At 46.4% G+C, this 18,517-nt stretch overlaps 1 protein-coding gene across 3 annotated transcripts; it reads right to left on the bottom strand.

Annotated features, from left to right (window-relative positions):
- Positions 1–1,421: 1,421 nt before the first annotated feature.
- On the bottom strand, positions 1,422–16,823 carry Skic8 (SKI8 subunit of superkiller complex). 3 transcript variants are annotated; one of them, XM_006971577.4, is made up of 11 exons: positions 16,775–16,823; positions 14,882–14,932; positions 14,316–14,343; positions 12,185–12,290; positions 11,402–11,574; positions 7,945–8,093; positions 7,666–7,759; positions 6,443–6,536; positions 4,398–4,490; positions 3,337–3,415; positions 1,422–1,700 (listed from the first exon to the last, which is right to left on the bottom strand). In XM_006971577.4, the coding sequence occupies exons 2-11, from the start codon at positions 14,891–14,893 to the stop codon at positions 1,611–1,613; spliced, it is 918 nt and encodes a 305-aa protein (XP_006971639.1). In that variant the 5' UTR covers positions 14,894–14,932; positions 16,775–16,823; the 3' UTR covers positions 1,422–1,610. The 3 variants fall into 3 exon arrangements, with proteins under 3 accessions (XP_006971639.1, XP_042136894.1, XP_006971641.1); XM_042280960.2 differs by having other exon boundaries at positions 16,671–16,784; XM_006971579.4 differs by lacking the exon at positions 16,775–16,823 and adding an exon at positions 16,705–16,773.
- Positions 16,824–18,517: the final 1,694 nt, after the last annotated feature.

The raw sequence follows: 18,517 nt of genomic DNA on the forward strand, positions 1-18,517 counted from the left end.
GGTAGACTGCACTCTCAATAAAGGCTACCTCAGCCTCTAGCCGTTAATACTCCTTTTTCGTTTACAAAGGAAGTTAAACCCCCCGCTGCTTAAGCTACTGAACTAACCTGCCAGATCCACCCTCATTTGGTTTTTATGGTACCAGAGACCAGTTCTTGACACAGACCAAGAACTTCCCCTAGGAAGGTTAAAGGGCAGAACAGACCCATGGCTGGTGGGGGAAGCCAGCTAGCAGGACCCCCAAAACGTTGCTGGCTAGTGGAAGATAATTTGCTGAAAGCACAGGAAGTCCACCTATGCCCGTTCTGACCACTGGCCAGGACAGACTCAAAACTGATTCCTCAACTAACCCGGTTTATAGACGGACCACAACTCCAGGGTGGTGTTTCTGTGCTGATGTCCTAATCACTGCTGGGGAGCTACTGTTTAGCTTGTGATGGGACAAAACTACATTCAGCTCTTCCTGTTACAAATCTGCGGGGCGCTGCTCAACCTTCCCACCTGTACACTTGTCACTATCAATTAAACCTGAGCTGGGACGAGAGACAAACGGCTTTGCCTTTTCTTTACTTGAGCATGCAGTAGTGTTAAATGCCAGACTGTCTCACACTGGTAGACAGAAGGAACGAACTTTCTCCTGGGGGATGGGATGAGTGCAGAGGTCAGGGGGTGAACGGCAATGGAGAGCTAGAGCAGGGGGGGGAGAGCAGAAGGGAACGGGGACAAGGACTCAGAGAAGCTGCCATCTGAGGAGCCCCGGAACTGTGAGGGTGCAGACCTGTCTGAGGAGGAGACTGAGGCAGAGGAAACACTGTACGCAGGTGAACAAGGTGGAGGTGGCAAAGAGTCCAGCGTGGACTGTTCTACCGAGCTGGGCTGAGCATGGGCACAGCATGGCCAGGCACACAGTGTCGGTAAGCAAGCAGCAGCAAGCACCAGGACGTTAGGTCTTAAACCTCCCCCCACTACCACGAGACAGTCTGGAGGCGACTGCAGACGAGGCGAAGGTGCTGGAACTCTAGCCTGAGGCAGGGTGTTCAGCCCTATCCGCCAGTATTGAGCCTGGGATGGTTAGGGCAGACCTCTCTGAAAGAAGGGGGAAATGAGGGTGTGGCAGAGGGGGCGTTTTAAATATACCACACAGAAGGATCCCTAAGCAGGTAGAATACCAGAATGTTCCTATGTATCCAGCTTGTTTCCTTCAGAACTCCATTCTGATATAGGGTGGTGTGTTTAGGACTGCCTGAGGGAGCTCAGGGCACATCATCATGAGTCACCCAGGAAGAGAGCTGACTTTCTAACCCAGTAAGCGCCTGGATCTCCGTTCCCTCAGGCATGTACTCCCTTCGCTAACAATGCCAGTTCGTACTGTTCTCCAGGGACAGGGTCAAGAAAAAGAGCAGCATGTTCAAAAATGCAGGTGCTTGCATTAAGAATGCTTTATTTACAGTAAAATATGAGCAGCATTTCCAATAAAACAGGAAACACTTTATACTGTTATCTACAAAATGTACTACAATATATGCTGTATTTTAAGTGTGCCCAAGAAGGTAAGGAATGTCATGATCCACCCTGCACACTCTGTGGCCCTGGCCGGGAAGGTGCCGTGTTTAAATTGGGCAGTCATAGACGTGAATTTCCTGGTCATCTCCAACAGACACAATTTTTGATCCATTTCCGTTATATTTTACTCCCCAAACCTGCAAAGAGAAACAAAAGGCATTCTAATTCCTGTATTTTGGGTAAGGAATGCTTAAGGAATGAACAGTTACTTTCTTCTCCTGCATCTAGACTAGTGCGAGGCCAGCAAGGATGGGGCTAACTGGACCACTTCCTCTCGCTTTGCGGAACAGCCCTCCCTCTCTAAAATACAGCAATCTACCGTCCTTTCAAAGGTTGAGAATCCAGAGGTTACCTATGCCATGAGTGATTCCTGCCTGGGCCCCGCACTACGCTTCCAGAAGAGGTGAGGCAAAACTGCCAACCAGTCCCCTCCCTCCTGTGTCCGCTCCCATCCACCCACGGTCGGTCGTTAGTCCTTTCTCAAAGACCTGGGAACCAGACATCATGGTACTGAGCACCACTGACTTGTTTAGCTGTGCTTGAATTAGCAGCTTCACACTTCCTCTTAGAATGAATGTGGCTGAGTTAACCTTGTGATTACTAGGAATTCTGTAGTCAGACTGTCACCCTCACCTTGAGATTGGAGGCTAGCCTTGGTGTCAGGCCACAGAAGGGCCTCATTTCCATTCCAGATGTCTTTCTTTGAGACATCATCACAACAACCCCACATGATAAGCAGCAGGGCTAGGGTTTACTAAGAAAACGGCTTAAAGCCAGAAGTGGACCACCAAGATTCAACTCTTCAACTCCACTGCCATAATTTAAGGTAAATACAAAGCAGCATGAATTGTTAGTTAACTGTAAGATGCGCTCAGTAAGGAAAATGTGGGATCTCTAAAAGCATTCAAATACATTAAAGGCCGGTTTGTTGCTCTGCCCCCTTTCATTTTCATGCTGTTCCTCTGGAGTCTAAACCCTTGCTACTTGGAGCTGCCGGGAAGGCAATGATGGCAACATGCAGGAGAGAGTCAGTAGTCTCAGCCAGGCAGGGTGGTTCACATCTGTAATCCTGGCAGGAGGACTGCAGAAAGTTCAAGGCCAGTCTGGGCTAACCTGAGATTGTTTTAAAAACCCCTTCCCCTTGCTCAAGCAGGGAGAAAAAGGAAAGGAATCTCAGGCCCACGTAGCACTGACAGAATCAGAATCCACTTCTTTTTGGAAGGTGGAGGCTGGGACCAGGCAAGTAAACTACCACTGCAGATCCTCCAGCCTCAGCCTCCAGAGTGCTGGATTACAGGCATTCGCCACTGCCCTCAGCTCAGTTCCCTGGGGAGTCTTACCAGCAAGGACCAAGAAGGATGGACAACAATGTTACCATTTCCCATTCACCTTACAAACATAAAGACAGTCTTCCTAAAATGGAAACCAGGCTTAGCACTACCATTACAAGTGAACAAGCTGTAACCTCTATATTTAAAAAAATTACATCCATGGATAATTCCAAAAATGTAAATGATTATGTTAAGCAATGGAACCTCCTGAAGAGGGAGGCTCTTCTAGAAGTCCCCAGAAAAGGGTCCCAGGCTTAGGTGTATAATTTCAAAGAAGGGAGTGTGGTCAGTTGTGTGTTTTGGCATGTGAGCAGACATGCCTCATGGTCACAAGGCTAACTGTCCCAGGGTTCTGCTACTCTTAACTCTAACAGAAAGACTAGTAAAGGGATGTGGCCAGCAAGCTAAACACACAGGGATTTACATGCTTCTCATTCCGTACCTGATCCTGGTGATCAAAGAAGGTGTGCACACAGGTCCTTGTGCCAACATCCCAAACCTTGACACTTTTGTCAGATGAACTGTTTGGAAAGCAAACGTCAGAATCAGAACACTTCCTTATCCAGCCCTCCTTTGCACACTTGCACACTTGGACCTGTGGAGGCCCTTGAGCCAGGTGTCACCAGATGACCATCTTCTCACAGGGCAGCCAAGATTCTCCTCACCGGCTTGGCCAGCCCGCCGGCCAAGTACCATCATCAGGAGCTTCAAGCCTAACTATCCTTTTCTGGATGAGAGGGAGGTCTGGGGACGTGTCAAAAGCTCCCAGAACCATCTGCAATGCCCTTCGGCTGCCCATCCCATGCTTCTGAAGCTCCTCGGCCTCCAGTGGCCTGAATATCACTGGCATCCATAAACACATTTTATAGGCAGATCTGCAGATTCTAAGATCCTCTTGGAACACAAGGATATGTCAAGACAGAAAGTGGAAACCTAGACTTTTAACAAAAAGCTAAGATTTCAATTGTTTAAAAGAATATCTTTGATCAAGCTAAGACTAACCAAGTTCACTACTTAAAAACAAGCCCTTTAAAAGCTAAAGTAAACAAAGGCAACTTGAATTTTGGGGTTTTTGAACAAGGTCTCTCTACATAATTCTAGCTGGCTCTGAACTCACTAAGTAGACTAGTCTGGCCTTGAATTCACAGAGATCCACCTGCCTCTACCTCTCCAGGACTGGGATTAAGGATTGTGCTACCATGCCTGGCCTGGGCAACTTGAAGTTTTCCATTTTATTTATGTGTATGAGCATTTTGTCTGAATGTATGTTAGTAGGACAGAACAGGGTGTGGGATCCCCTAGAACTGGAGTTTCAGATGGTTGTGGGCCACCACGTGGGTGCTGGAAGTCGAAGAGTGGCTGGCCAGTACTCTTAAACTGCTGAGCCATCTCTCCAGCCCCAGAATGTTAAAGTCAGGTAATGTAATATCTCAGTTTTAAGGCACACTACCAGAAGACTGCTTTCCCATGCCAAGCGTTTTAGAAATGAAGACTCCTACGTACCTGGAGACAAAGTGAGTGTCATCAGGACAGAACGCGACGTTCAGCACCCAGGACGCGTGGCCACTCAGCGTGCCAGCCAGGTTGGCATGTTGTCTGGAAGAAGAAAAGAGTCCAACAGAATGGCAATGCTAATGTGGGGAACTCCAATTGCTGAACTGGTTAGTGAACTATTAGCTCTGCTCACATGGCTGGGTGTGATATCAGAATAACCGTATGCCACAAATTCTATTTTCAGTGAAGTAGCATCAAACACCAGACATTTTTATAGCAGCATTAAGTTAAAAATATCAATAGCTTGGAGACTGGAGAGACAGCTCAGCCAACCCCAAGATGAGGAGCCTGAGCAGCAGAGGTGAGCAGGCTAGCCAGACCCTCCTGCAAGAGGATCTTTCCCATGGTGACAGGAAGCAGCAAGACGTGCCTGATGCAATGTATGTGGCTCAACAGAACATTTGTGACCTAGTCAAGAACAAGGCAGGCAGCTGGGTGTGGTGGCACATGCCTTTAATCCCAGCATTTGAGAGGCAGAAGAAGGTAGATCTCTGTGATTTTTGAGGCCAGCCTGCTCTACATATCAAGTTCCAGGCCAGCTAGGGCTATATAGTGAGACCCTGTCAAAACCAAAAATAAAACATCAAAACCATAAACCTTAAAAAGCCAAAACCAAAACCAAAACAACCCCAAGCTAGGCCCAATTCCTACAACCATTTTCACGTTTCTTATTTTGAAGAAGATTTTTATTTTATGTGTGTGTTCCATCTGTATGCAGGTGCCCATGATGTCTAAAAGGGGGCACCAAACCCCTGGAGCTGGAGTTGTAGGTAATTGTGAGCGCCCAGGGTGGGTGCTGGGAACTAAACTCGGAAGCCTGGCAAGTGCTCTTAACTGCTAAGCCATCCATCTCTCCTGGGAAACCAAATGCCTATGACAGGAGGCGCACCCTGGGCCTGAGGTCAGCAATTGTGCCCCTAGAAGCAAGCCTCAGTTAGGGAGAACAGAGGCAGCCCTCGCAGGATGCAGTGGACCCCCACGAGGGTAAGAGATCCTGAGGTTCGTTATTGCTAGGGCAATCACCACCTCAGTTTGAGGGCCTCTTAGCAAAGTGGAGGTCATGAAAGAGCAGCAGTGAAAGCTAACAGGGAGACACCCCAAAACTGCCACTCCTACACTGGTTCTAGTGCTAACGGGCACACACAACTGTCGGAGCCCCTCTCGTGGCCCCAGCATTCTCTCACCGTAACCTCAAAAGCAGCAGGCCCTTCTGACAGCGGAATTACAACTCCCAAACAGCTCACAGAAGCCCACAAAAGGACACGGACACACAGTGAAGGACAAAGGACATGGAGTGAGAAATGTGTAAGACAGGTTAAAAAAGAACTGGAGATCGATGAATTAGAGGCACACCTAGTAGGGAGACTAATTATGAGACTCAGGACAGTACAAGGCACATACTGGCACCAGCAGTGGGGATGAGAATGTGGGAAGAGGACACAATGGTAGGGAGAGCAGGGCGGGCCCTCAGTGGGGGAGCTGGGCACACAAGAGCAATCTGATAACTCTTATGCCATCAGTCCAAACCTATCTCAAAAGGCTCCCCACCTAGACCTATGGGGCAGCTTACCCACTGGGGGTTCCTAACCAGAAGGCAGCCTGCATACCTGCTGAAAGCAGGCCCCTGGAAGAGATGCCCTAGGTTTTCACTGTAGCTCTGGGGCAGTTACAGCCAGGGCTCCATTTCCTTAGCTGTATACGATGTATCTACACAGAACTGTATACCAGGAGCCAAAACACCTGGCTGCTGAGAAAGGCAGCAGAGTCTAATCCTACTAGGATCAGACGCACACTTCCTCCCCACAGACCTTGGGGACACACTCTAAGCTCCAGCAGGAGGAGCTGACTGGGGGAGGAATGACTGGGAAGTCCAGAGCACCAGAGCTGACTTATGGCCATGAGAACAGGCAGCAAATTCCGAGAGTGGCTCCTATCAGTAAGGGGACAAGGCTGTCACTGTTGCTGAGACCTGTACTCTTGAAAAGGAAACTCACACATCATAGATCTTGATGTAGCCATCATCTGAAGCCGTGACGAGGAGCTGGGAGTCGGGGGAAAAGGTCAAGGAGCGAATGGGCATCGCATGGCCTGAAATTCAGAGACGCTGTTAGGCTGGCAGCTGTACCTCACAACTTCCTGCTGACTCTGCCCTTTTAACGACCACCAGCCACTGAGCTGGAATGACCCTGGTGCTTCAGTCAGAGAAGACGGCACTGACCAGACCCTTCTTCCACTCCCACAGGACTCCGACCCCGTTCATGGCACCATCCCTTCTTAGTTCCCGTCTCTAATCAGCTAGGCCTCACTATACACTGCTAAAAATCCCAACAAAACAAAAAACCATGGAGGGCTGGAGAGTTGTCTCAGTGGTGAAGAGCATGTACTGCTTTCTCAGAGAACCCAAGTTCGGTTCCTAGCACCCACAGCTAGCAGCTCACAACCGTCTGTAACTCTGGCTCCAAGGGACCTGGAATCTGGCCTCTATGTACGTATATACATATATGTGTGCACACACACACTTAAAAATCTTAAAAAACAAAAACTGGCTAGGTGGTAGTGGCATATAAGCCTTTAATCCCAGCACTCGGGAGGCAGAGGCAGGCAGATCTCTGAGTTCAAGGCCAACCTGGTCTAGATAGTGAATTCCAGAATATCCAGGGCCACACAGAGAAACCCTGACTAAAAAAAAAAACCTCTGCTACAAACATGGCCAAATGGAAGATACAGGCTGCATCTGATTTGTAAGGTCCAACAAAGAGCATTATTTCCCTACCAAATCTTTTGCCGTTGGGTAAAAGGTAAATTGAGGAGATACATGTACTTAGTGATAATTCAAAATCAGACACAAGAAGAGCAATCTCTCTCTCCTGCTCTGTCCTCCTCCCAAGGCCACCAGTGTGGAGAGTGGACACAAATGTTTCATATGACATCAAATGAGCACAAAAAAGGAACAGCCTTCCAATCACAAAGCTCATGAGGAAAAAAAGAGAAAACACACACATAAATAAAAAGTAACCTATGCCACTAAAAAAAGTGTAAGAACTATTATGTCCAGATTAAAACCACAGTGCTAATAAGTCTAACACAGAGTGGTACTTCAGTTTTCCAACAGAGATGAAAAAAAATTTAGATTACATTTTCACAAAAGAAGCATTCTTGCTTTGTGACCTGATAATCCATCCCGGGAGCACAAAATAGGATGAGGAGCTATGGATACCTTCCAGCGTGTGCAGAAGCTTTCCAGTTGCAATATCAAAAATATTGATGATTCCGTCTATGGCTCCGCTGGCCAGGTATTTTCCATCAGGACTCTGTTGAGAAGAGATGGGTGATTTGAGACGATCGGATAAACTGTCCCTTCTGAATACAAGCCATCCTGCTGGCCTCAGGTCTACCTGGCTGCCAGCAAACCACACAACAGAAAGCAGCCTAATAAGCACCTAATAAGGTCTGTGCAAAGGACCACAGCTAGAAACTCACAGAGAGGTTTCCTTACGTATGCAATACTTAGGATGAATTTTCCTCTAGTGTCCAAAGAATATTCTTTTTTCCCACTTTCCACACCAAAAATGTTCACTTTCCCCACGTGAGTTCCTGTGGCCAGATATTGGGAGTCAGGGGAGAAGGCCAAAGTCCAGGCGTCCACTGGAAAGAAGCAAAGGAGAGAGTCCAGTGAGGAAAGATCCGACTTTAATTTACAAACTATAGCTTGATCCAATGTCTTTAAATGTCTTTAAACTTAGAGAAAGGGTCCCGAGTCAGGAAACCATGTTGTAAAGATTCTAATTCTTTTCTTTGCCAAGTTTAAATTTTAAGAGATTCTTAATTTAAAAAAAATAAATAAATAAAACCAGCTGAACAATACTGACAATTGACAAGGACATGAGAAATCGGATCCTCCATTCTCTGGTGGCCATGTAAAATGGGACAGCCACTCTGAAAACCAGTGTGACAGTTTCTTAGGTAAAAACCAACACCACACTACTCACAAGTCCACTCCTGGGAGCTCCTCAGGAGGAATGGAAGCATACACAGAGCCCTTCCCACTCATCTCCACAGCAGCTTTATCACAAATAGGTCAAACTGTAAACAGTCCAAATGACCTCAACCAGCGAATGAGCAGGGGACTATGGTTCATCCTTATTAGAGTATTACTTGTCAACAAAGAGGAACAAATCTGTGCTACAAAATGGATGAAACTCAAAAACACTTTAAAAACAACGACAATTATACATAGTCTATTGGTTCTGTCCCTTTAGAGCCCTAATACACCAGCTTCTGCCAGCCTTCATATGTCAGGTGCAAAAAGAAGGATGGCTATTTTTAAAAGATTATTTTTAAAAATGTATTTATTTGTATTTTATGTGCATTGGTGTTTTGCCTGCATGTATGTCTGTGTGAGGGTGTCGGGTCCACTAGAACTGGAGTTACAGACAGCTGTGAGCTGCCATGTAGGTGCTGGGAATTGAACCTGGGTCCTCTGGAAGAACAGCTGGTGCTCTTAACTGCCTAGATATCTCTCTAGCTCCAAGAATTATGTTTTAAAAAAAATCCTATTTTAATTATCTATTTACAGAGAAAATGGTTAGTAGAATCCCCAACTTTTATTTCTCAAAGCTTAATAAAAATGAATTCTTTCAAATTATTTTGCCACATCCCTATTAATTGCTTTGCAATACAGATCCTTTATTCCCAGATGTCTTCAGGTACAAAACAGGAACCATGTTTATCCCTCATTAAAACCTGCACTCTAATCTTAATCCTTGCAGAGTAAATGCTTAGCACAAACCCTAAGTTCCTCCTGCTCCTCCCCAAGGTTGCTCTTCTCTTCCTGTGGGCATTCTGGATATGAGGTACAGGGATCTCTCCACTGCCACCTCTGCTCCCCTCTTGTCAGCGGCTGGACAGCCACCGCCTGGCAGAATGCCAGTCATGGGGTCATTCCTCCAGCTTTACTTCTTCTATTTTCTCTGTCTTCTCAAGATCAGGATTTTCTCTCTCCACTCTTTCTGTTCCTTTTGAGGTGGTACATTTTCAAGGCAAGTCTGCTTTCCCTGGGTTCAGTAAACCCAGACTCACCTAAGGCGCTCAGCTAGTTAGCTGTGGGCAGCAAGGCTCACTCGTTATTTGACTAGGATGTGATCTAGTTTTGACCAGATCCCCCCACCCCAAAAAATCCACCCACTTTATTCTTTTCAGTCTCTTTCTTATGCCTGCAACTCTGGCACTTGGGAAGCTGAGCAGAAAGAGCAGCCATGAGTTACATGGTAAGACCTGGTCTCAAAGCACTGAAACCCCAAAACCCCAAAATAAGGCAACCCCTAAGACATAACAAAAACAACCCAGCAGAAGGAAGAGTAAGCTGGACAGACTCAGAACCTTCTACTTCAACCAATGACGCTCTCACGTCTTCACATGTGATGTATGGAAGGCTACAATTGCAGTGACCAGTGTCGTTGTCCTGAGAGCGTGCAGAGATGGCTCGGTGGCAAAGGCACCTGCCACCAAACCTGATGACCTGAGCTCCAGTCCCAGGCCCACATGCAAGAACGGACTCCCACAAGTTGTCCTCTGACCTTCACACACACGTGCTCACACATACAAAGTAAGTAACATATAATAAAAATATTCTTTAAAAGCAGCAACAGATCCGACTCTTTCTAATGCTCCTTATGTTCAGGATGCTACCAGGCTTTGCAGAATGGCTGGAGATCCCTGTTCTCCACGAACAATGCAAGCAGAGAGGAGCACAGAGAGCCGTCTGGGAAGTCACAAAGTATCCGAGTACCTTTTACCAGACACACATTTCAGTCTCACACTCTTTTTTTCTTTTAAGATTTATTTATTATGTATACAGTGTTCTGTATACATGTATGTCTACACGCCAGGAGAGAGCACCAGATCTCATTACAGATGGTTGTGAGCCACCATGTGGGTGCTGGGACCCACATTGAACTCAGGACCTCTGGAAGAACAGCCAGTGCTCTTAACCTCTGAGCCATCTCTCCAGCCCCCAAGCCTCACAGTCTTAAACCATGATTTAGTGGATCCAAAGAGACTGGGCATGAATACTTTTGACAAAAACTCCAGCATTAAGAGTCAAAGAACAGTGCTTCTGAGGAGAGAGGCACTCAGTTCCTAGACTACAGGCCTCTTTACAAGCCCTAGAACTTCATTCTATGCAATGTCCACAGCAGCTAGGAGCACAACTAGAGGGGGCCAGAGCTATTGGGGAACCAGCTCCCCAAGAACCTGAGCAGCTCTTTCATAATCCACCCACCAAGGAGCGTGTGGAGCGATGCCAAGCTATCTGCATCTCTGCAGAGCACTGCCCACCGAACACAACAGGCTTAGTTAATGAGAACCACACAGGCCTTTTAAGTGAACAGGAGGCTAAAAAGAATCCTGAAGTGTCAAAATGTTTGTTCTACACAAGTCTAATCCACTAAAATAGTCCCTTACCAACTTGGACAATGCTCAACGAGTCTGAGGAGCAAGTGTACTGCTCCACAGTACTTTACATAAAGATCCATGAACTTGTTTCTCCCTGTCTAAGTACCACACATCAGAACCCAGGCACTCTGACCATAATTAATAGAGATAACCACTATTCAGACCCGAGACTTCCGTAAGGCAGTGATGTATCCCCTCAGAAGTGTCGGGTAGAGAAGCACTGGCTACACCAGCACAGCTCCACAATCCCAAACTGTCAATTCTGAAATCCAAAACACTGGTTTGGCTTCCCCAAAGTAAGCACAGCACTACATACAATCCATTTGGCAGCAAAACGTGGCCTGAAATAATGTAATCACTTGGTATAATACCCTTGTGTGATTACAAGGACATTAGGGTTGGATTAGAGTGACGACAATTCTGAAATAGAAACACTCTATCCCTACGTCTGAAAAGGGACTGTGGATTTCTATCACCTTCCCTAAATGTAAAGTTCTTACCAGGTCCTGCATCTATAGACTTTATCTGTTTGCCATTTTCCAAGTCCCAGAGACGAATGTGCGCATCAAGAGAGCTGGACGCAGCAATGGGAAGGGTGTGGCTGATGTCCACAGACACCACCCCCAGCTGATGTCCCTCCAGACTCCACTGTAGCTCCAGCCTCTCATCACGCCTAGAAGGAGGACAGAAATGATTCTTTATGCTCAATATACTATACTGTCACCAGAACTTCTATGTCCTTGGACATTACCAACAAATGGTCAATAAGATGCAGAAAGCTAAGTATTGCCAGTCTCCCATTTCTGTCCCCTTCCCTGTCTCAAGCTGGTGCAGCCAGAAGGAGCCAGGCAAGCATACAACGTGGAGGCATGAGCCTCCTGATTCAGGGAGCTCTGCAGGGGCCATGGTTGTGCCTTTTTTTCTACTTACTGACTTAAATGGAAGATTAGACTTTTTTGGGGAGGAATATGGTGGTTGCGTTGACTCAGATTTGTCTTTATTAAAATACTTTTCAAATATCAAAAAAAAAAAAAAAAAAAAAAAAAGATGCAGAAAGCTGAGGACTGAACACAGAATGTAGCCAGGTCTCTGGGACTACCACTAGAGCTTTAATTCCAAATAATAAGAAGCCACACAAGAAAAAATAAGCTGTTGTTTAAAGCTACTACGATGCTATTGCCTTCTTGCCCAGAAAAATCAATGCTATCCTTATAGCAACTGGGAGCCCAGAAGCAAAACCCTTGTCCCAAATTCCCAAGGTTTGAAAGCGGAAAGGTGCTCACCATTTCCAAACCTTCACCAGGTCATCCAGGGATCCTGTGACCACGGTTTCAATGTTTTCCTTTTTGTTTGTTCCCCAGGCAACTGACCAGATGGCATCATCATGGGCTAGAACAGAAAGTGCTTCATTTGAAGTTTACGTACATACCACTCCTAAATTCAATGTCAAAAAACCAAGCTGACAACTCCCAAGTCAAGTCCACTTCTACCTATCTCTTCACGGCTCCACTGGACATGCCCCATGAAGTGCTTACGGACTTGTTTAGTTTGAAACTCACCCTCAAACACAAGTTTACAAGGAGGAAGGCAGGATGAGAACAAGACAGGGCTTCAGACTCCAAATACAGTGACTGACCCAGGAGTCTGCTGTCTGTCTAGAACAGCAATCAGTCGACCAAAACGACCAGGAGACAGTTCTATAAACAGTGCTGGTCTAAAATGTGTGAGGTGTCTTTTACCATAAATGCCTTTTTTATGCCTAACGAATCACTTATTACATTAATCCTTCCCTCAGTGTTGTCTTCATCACAGCTGCCTTGATCAAGTCCTGCCAAGATCATCCCCGTGGTGACATATGCCTGCAACTGCAGCACTTAGGAGACAGAGGCAGGAGGAGCACCAGGCTAGGCAGTGAGTTCACGGCAAGCCAGAGTTACAAGTGAAGTCGTTTTTCAAAAAACCAAGAGCTGAGGACAAGCTCAGTGGTGGGGTACTTGCCTAGAATGGGCAAGGCCCTGGACTTGATCCCTGATGTTCAACTTTCCCCATCCCCCAAAAAGATCTTTTTCATTTCACAAATAAGGAATGGGGGGCTTGGAGATGCTTTGCAGCTCATCCAAAGGCATGAAGCTAAGAGGGGGCAGGGCTAAGATTCAAACTCAAGATATTAACTGAAGTCCACATTCTAAGTCTGGGAGCTACGTATTTTGTAAGCTATACTGTGGAATCTGCAAAGCTGGTATGCATCTATTAAACAGGATAAGTATACACAGAAGCTTTACCTATGCCTGGTTACAATTCTCCCAGGCCACCTTTCCAAAACACGAATCTAAAGGGTTAAACTTGAACAGCTGTTGGCTTACACATGTTGTCACAGCTTCCTTATACCCTCACTAGACCCGAGCCTGCTAGCATTGCCACCTGGAAGATGTTAGCTTCAAGCAGAGCCATTGCCTGGCACACCTGCACAGCTTACTAGTTAACTAAGGGGAATGCGCTGGGCTTAAACTTCGGACTACCTAAATGTCACTTACTTGGAGTGAAGAACTTTTTCATTAGATACTTTCACACCCCCGAGGCTGTCTCTAACCCATCTGGTCGGACAGGATCACCTGTCCCAACACTGCTGCTGTGCAGGTGTCTCACTAGGGAGCTGGTCTGTAAGCCGGCCTCAGACCTGCCTCCTGCTCCCACCCACCACTGCCTCGCTATGCAATCAGGTGCCTTGACAGAATTTTCACAGTTTCACCCTCTGCTTTTACAGAGACAAATGTCCTCTAAAACAGTTCCTGCACTTGTAAGTAGAGGAAGCTACGTAAAGACTCCACAGTGAATTCTGAGTTAGAGCCAGGTTTAAGCCCATCTTCCTAGCAGTGTAGACACCAACAGGGTTCTGAGGCTCAAAATATTGCCTCTTTCTACCCTGGCAGCAGGGAAGCTAAGCATTACATCTTCCTCAGGGAGAAGAGTTTTCCTCATCCTAGAATTCTCCATCACGCCACCTGACTCCTACCTTTCTTTGTAGTTATTTTTCATATATTTATTTATTTATTGTGTAGTACTGGGACTGGCCTTGTACATTGAGGCAGGTGCTTTACCACTAAGCATAGCTCCAGCCTTCTTCTCACTTTTTTATATTAAGACAATATAATAAAATATAAAGGTCTCACTACACTGTCTAGATTGGTCTTGAACTCACAATCCTCCCATCTAACTTCCTTAGCATCTGGGATTACAGGCCCACTCCACCAGACCCAAATGCTATTTATTTTTTGATTGAGTATATTGTTTTTGGCTACTATAGCCGATTCTGCAAAGATCTGTGTGTCTAGTTGGTGTAATAAGATCTCAAAAAAACCAAAGAGGGCACTTTTTTTTGTGGCAAAAAAATTTTGCTCGATGAGGACTCCTTACCTTGCTCTTGCTTGAAGAGAATACTGTACTACAAAAGAACAGAAGAGCAGACCACCATCAGATTCCCGTTATACTGCACCCTCCCTCCAGCAATGCAAGTGAGGCGGTCACCAGGTTACTTCCCTGACCATCCCACCAACCTTCCTTCTTCAGCCTCCTTAGTGTTGTCACTATGGGTGTGCAGCATCACACCAGACTACAACAAACCAGACCCCCCTTCCCAAACCCAGCAAGTTACACTTTCTTCAGCTCTGGTCAGGAGGGAGCTGAGTCCTGTCTGCAGCCGACTTTTCACAGTTGTAGACGACACAGCCCATACATGTCTTTAGCTTTGTCCCTAATCCTAAAGGGCTGACTGACTGCTCTCGCTCCTATTTCAACTGATCTTAGTGGGGTGCATTCTACCAGAGCCACATAACCCTGTGATGAGCAGGTACTCAAAGTCATCCACGTCTTTGGGAACAGGACAAGAATTAAACACCAGTTTTCCTAACCATACACCCAGGCAATCTATTGGGTTTGAACTTGCCAGTAACTAAAGTTTTCCCTCTCAGTGCAGACCTTACCTGGTTGGTCATTTCCTTAACGGAGGATGACGATCTAGAGGCCAGACAGCCCTGTGAAATCAACATCAGGGTTTCAGTAAGATGATGTTATCAGCACAAGGAGGCTGCAGAAGTTCCTCCTCACCAAATGGTAATTTTGTCAAAACATGAAAACGAAACTTGTGACAGCAAAACACACATGGCTCTTTGTCAACACAGTATATCATAAGAACTAGTGGAGCATAAGAGATGCTATGAGGTCAGACGGTGACACACTTCGGACAGGACCCTGCCAGACATTCCGTAGTCCTCGTACTTTGGAGGTACTAATCCTGGCTTCATGGCAAGACCTTGTTTCAAACAAACAACAACGACAAAAATCCCATCACAGCATCCTGACATGAAAATATCACGATCCTTAAAGCATTAACAAAGTCATATTTAGGGCTGGAGAGATGGTTCAGAGGTTAAGAGCACTGGCTGCTCTTCCAGAGGCCCTGGGTTTAACTCCCAGCACCCACACGGCAGCTTACAATGGTCTGTAACTTGTTTCAGGGGACCCGAAACTTCCCAAGGCAAAACATTAATCTACATAAAATTTAAAAAATTAGAAGATGTTTTTTAAAAAAGTCGTATTTAATGTTGTACGTTGGTTGTATGCACTCATAATGGGATTATATGCTAAATTTCAGTGAGAGGTTAAAAAAGACGGGGTGATAATTTTCTTTTAACCCAAGTTCGCTGCTCCCTCAGTTCCATTCACAGACCATACACCTCAGGCATCCAGGCTCAATTGGCAAACCAAAAAGGCTACCAAAAGTTTTTCAAGAACAGGAAATCAAACTGATACATGATTCCTAAACAGCCCTAAGAGGTCTTAATCAGGTGGGCTGGTTTGTGACTCAAGAACAAGACTTTGCCCAGACTAGAAAGAACTCAGGCCAATTTGGCTCAACAAACGCCATGCAAACTCTGCCTGGGCATCAGCCCTCTTAGTGAGGACGCCCCTCACTGCCAATCTGGACCTCACACTGGACAATAGAGAAAAACAACTATTTTAAAAGTAGGAAGGTTTACAGGGAACCAACTCCCAAAAAACTACCCTCACAGTAGGGCTGCAATTCTATCAGGCCGAGCCTTCGAGAATGTACCACATTAGGTCCTACTTTAAATACTACACAGATCAGCTCACTGAGCCTGTGCTAACTCTGAGTAGTAGGCATTTTTACCAGCTCCATTCTCCTAGCAAGATAAGAGGCTCAGCGCTGTTGAGGGAAGCGTCCCTAAGACGGTCAATACAAGCTATAGTTCATGCTAAGACACATCTCATGACGGGTAATTTCAGAACTAAGAGACTCCAAGAGGCCTCTTACGCCACCTTCTCTCTTTAGGAAAAATTCCCAGTTAGAATTCGTTGCTCATTCCTCAGTGTTCCCAGAGACTAACCTATATACCTCTATGAAAGTTCCTCGGGCACGTTAGTAACGCACAATGCCGTTCCGCACTTTTATTTCAATAAAAGGAACTCAGTCTCTACTTCTAAGTGTGCCTTGACGTGAAGCTTGCTACCTAACAACGTGGCTAAAGACTGGAGAACTTGGGCTAAGACGGTCCTCTATCTAGAGGAAAACTACCTCCCCCGCCAAGAAGCCGGCCCTCATTTCCGGGATGCACAAAACATTGTCTGGATGCAAAAGAAGTCCACCACCTCCGGGCCTCCGGCTGCCCTCGGGACTCGCGCCTCGCGGGCTGGCCAGCGTAAACAGTCACGGAAGTCACCCCTGAGCCCCTGGAGCCTCCGGGAACAAACCTGCTGTGGCGGCCGCCAAGCCTCCCTTGCTCACCCGCCTTCCCGCCCCGGCAGGAACAAGTCCCAACGACCACCATGCCCAACGGCCCCGCACACCGACTCACCACTGTACAGCCGGCAGCACGGCACTCTGACGTCAGTGGGGCGCGACAGTGGCGCCCACGGATGAGCTAACGAAAGGGCGGGGCCTCTTGGCCGCCCTGGGCCCTGCAGGCACAGCGCCCCCTGCTGCCTTGGCGCTGGGGCGGGGGGTGTTGTAGAGAGTGGGAGGGGAGAAGGGAAGCCACGCCCCGTCCGGGTGTCAGGTTAGCCTGCTGCTGAAGTTTCTCTGTTGACTTCATGGGTTCTTTTTTCCTGCTTTGTCTTTTCTTCTTCCTCTTTTTTCTTTTCTTTTCTCTTCCCGCTCCCTCTTCTCCCTTCCTCCCCTTTCTTCTTGAGACCGGATCTTGCTATGTAGCCTCAAGCTGGCCTTAAACTGCTGTCAGTTCTCCTGCCTCAGCTTCCAAAGTACTGGGATTACAGGTCATCACCCGGCTGTGTTGGTTGGTTCTTAAACTCTATTTAGGACCTACGAGTGAGTCCAGTGTTAAATTCGCGGGTTGTGAGCAACATTGTTAAGCAATGAGATGCACGGGAGTACAAATCCTAATCGTGTTTTTCTGTAAGTAGAGGGTGTCCATAAACGGCAAGTTCTTCAGGTAGGCTAGTGGAAACTGGTTCTGTCTAAGATGGCTCAGAGAGACAGCAAGACTAACTCTAGCTTCACTGTAATTCCATCTGCATGCTAAGTGACACCCTAGCACCACGACAGTTGGCAATTGCATGCTGAGGACCGAAAACAACCATAAAAGGAGGAAGAAGAGCCAGGACCCAAACTCCTGGGGAAATTCTCTGTCCAGTTCCAGAAAATGCATGAGTGTTCCTCGAGTATTATTAGCCTATACCTCCCTTTTACCAGGTACGGATAGCCTCTAGGCCCTCAACAGCTGAAGAGCTTAGTTAGGGTTTGTCTCCCATTTCCTCTATTTGGGGCCACAATCAGTCCCTTTCGTTGTTCAGTTGACACCTGGGCTTGTTGGTTCCACAATTCCAACCAGGAAAATGGACCCAATGTTGGATCCAGTCAAAAGGTGGCAGAAATTTCAAAAAACTGTTAGCTAACTACATAACTTTGCTAAGCAACTAGATAAATTTGACCAACATAATCACAAATCTCCCAGACCTGTACCTTGGTCCTTAGTAAGGATAGAGGGGTCACCCTTGTGTTACCGCCTCAGAAAAATTTAGTCCAGGGCTAGAAGATGTAACTTGGTCGTAGAGTAGTTGCTTAGCATATGCAAAGCCCTGGATTCGAACACCAGTACTGTGCAAAAAGAGAAATGAAACAACCAAAACCCATAAAACAACCCCTAAGTCAAAATCAATCAAACAAACAAACAAAAACATTTGTGTCAAGGTGAGCGCACTGGATTGTCAAAATTCTAACCATTTTGAGTATATGTGACCAGAGGGCATTTGGTCCTGATAAATTATGCTCCTTCCTTCCTTTCTTTCTCTCTTTTCTTTATTTATTTTTTTGTTGTTGTTGAGACATGGTCTTACTGCCCTGAGTGACCAAGAATTTGCTTATGTAGACCATGTTGTTTTCAGACTCAGAGATCTGCTTGCCTTTGCCTCCAGAAGTACTGAGGTTGAAGGCATACACACTACATCCTGCTATTCTCTTTAAATGTTTTTGTCTGTTACATTCATTGCGTATGTATTTTATGTTCAGCACAGCAAGCATGCGGAGGTCAGAGGACAACTTCCTGGAGTTGGTTCTCCACGCCCATCATGCTGGTCCTAGG

Source organism: Peromyscus maniculatus, chromosome 7 (genome assembly GCF_049852395.1).
Source record: "Peromyscus maniculatus bairdii isolate BWxNUB_F1_BW_parent chromosome 7, HU_Pman_BW_mat_3.1, whole genome shotgun sequence".
Classification (NCBI taxonomy): Eukaryota; Metazoa; Chordata; class Mammalia; order Rodentia; family Cricetidae; genus Peromyscus; species Peromyscus maniculatus.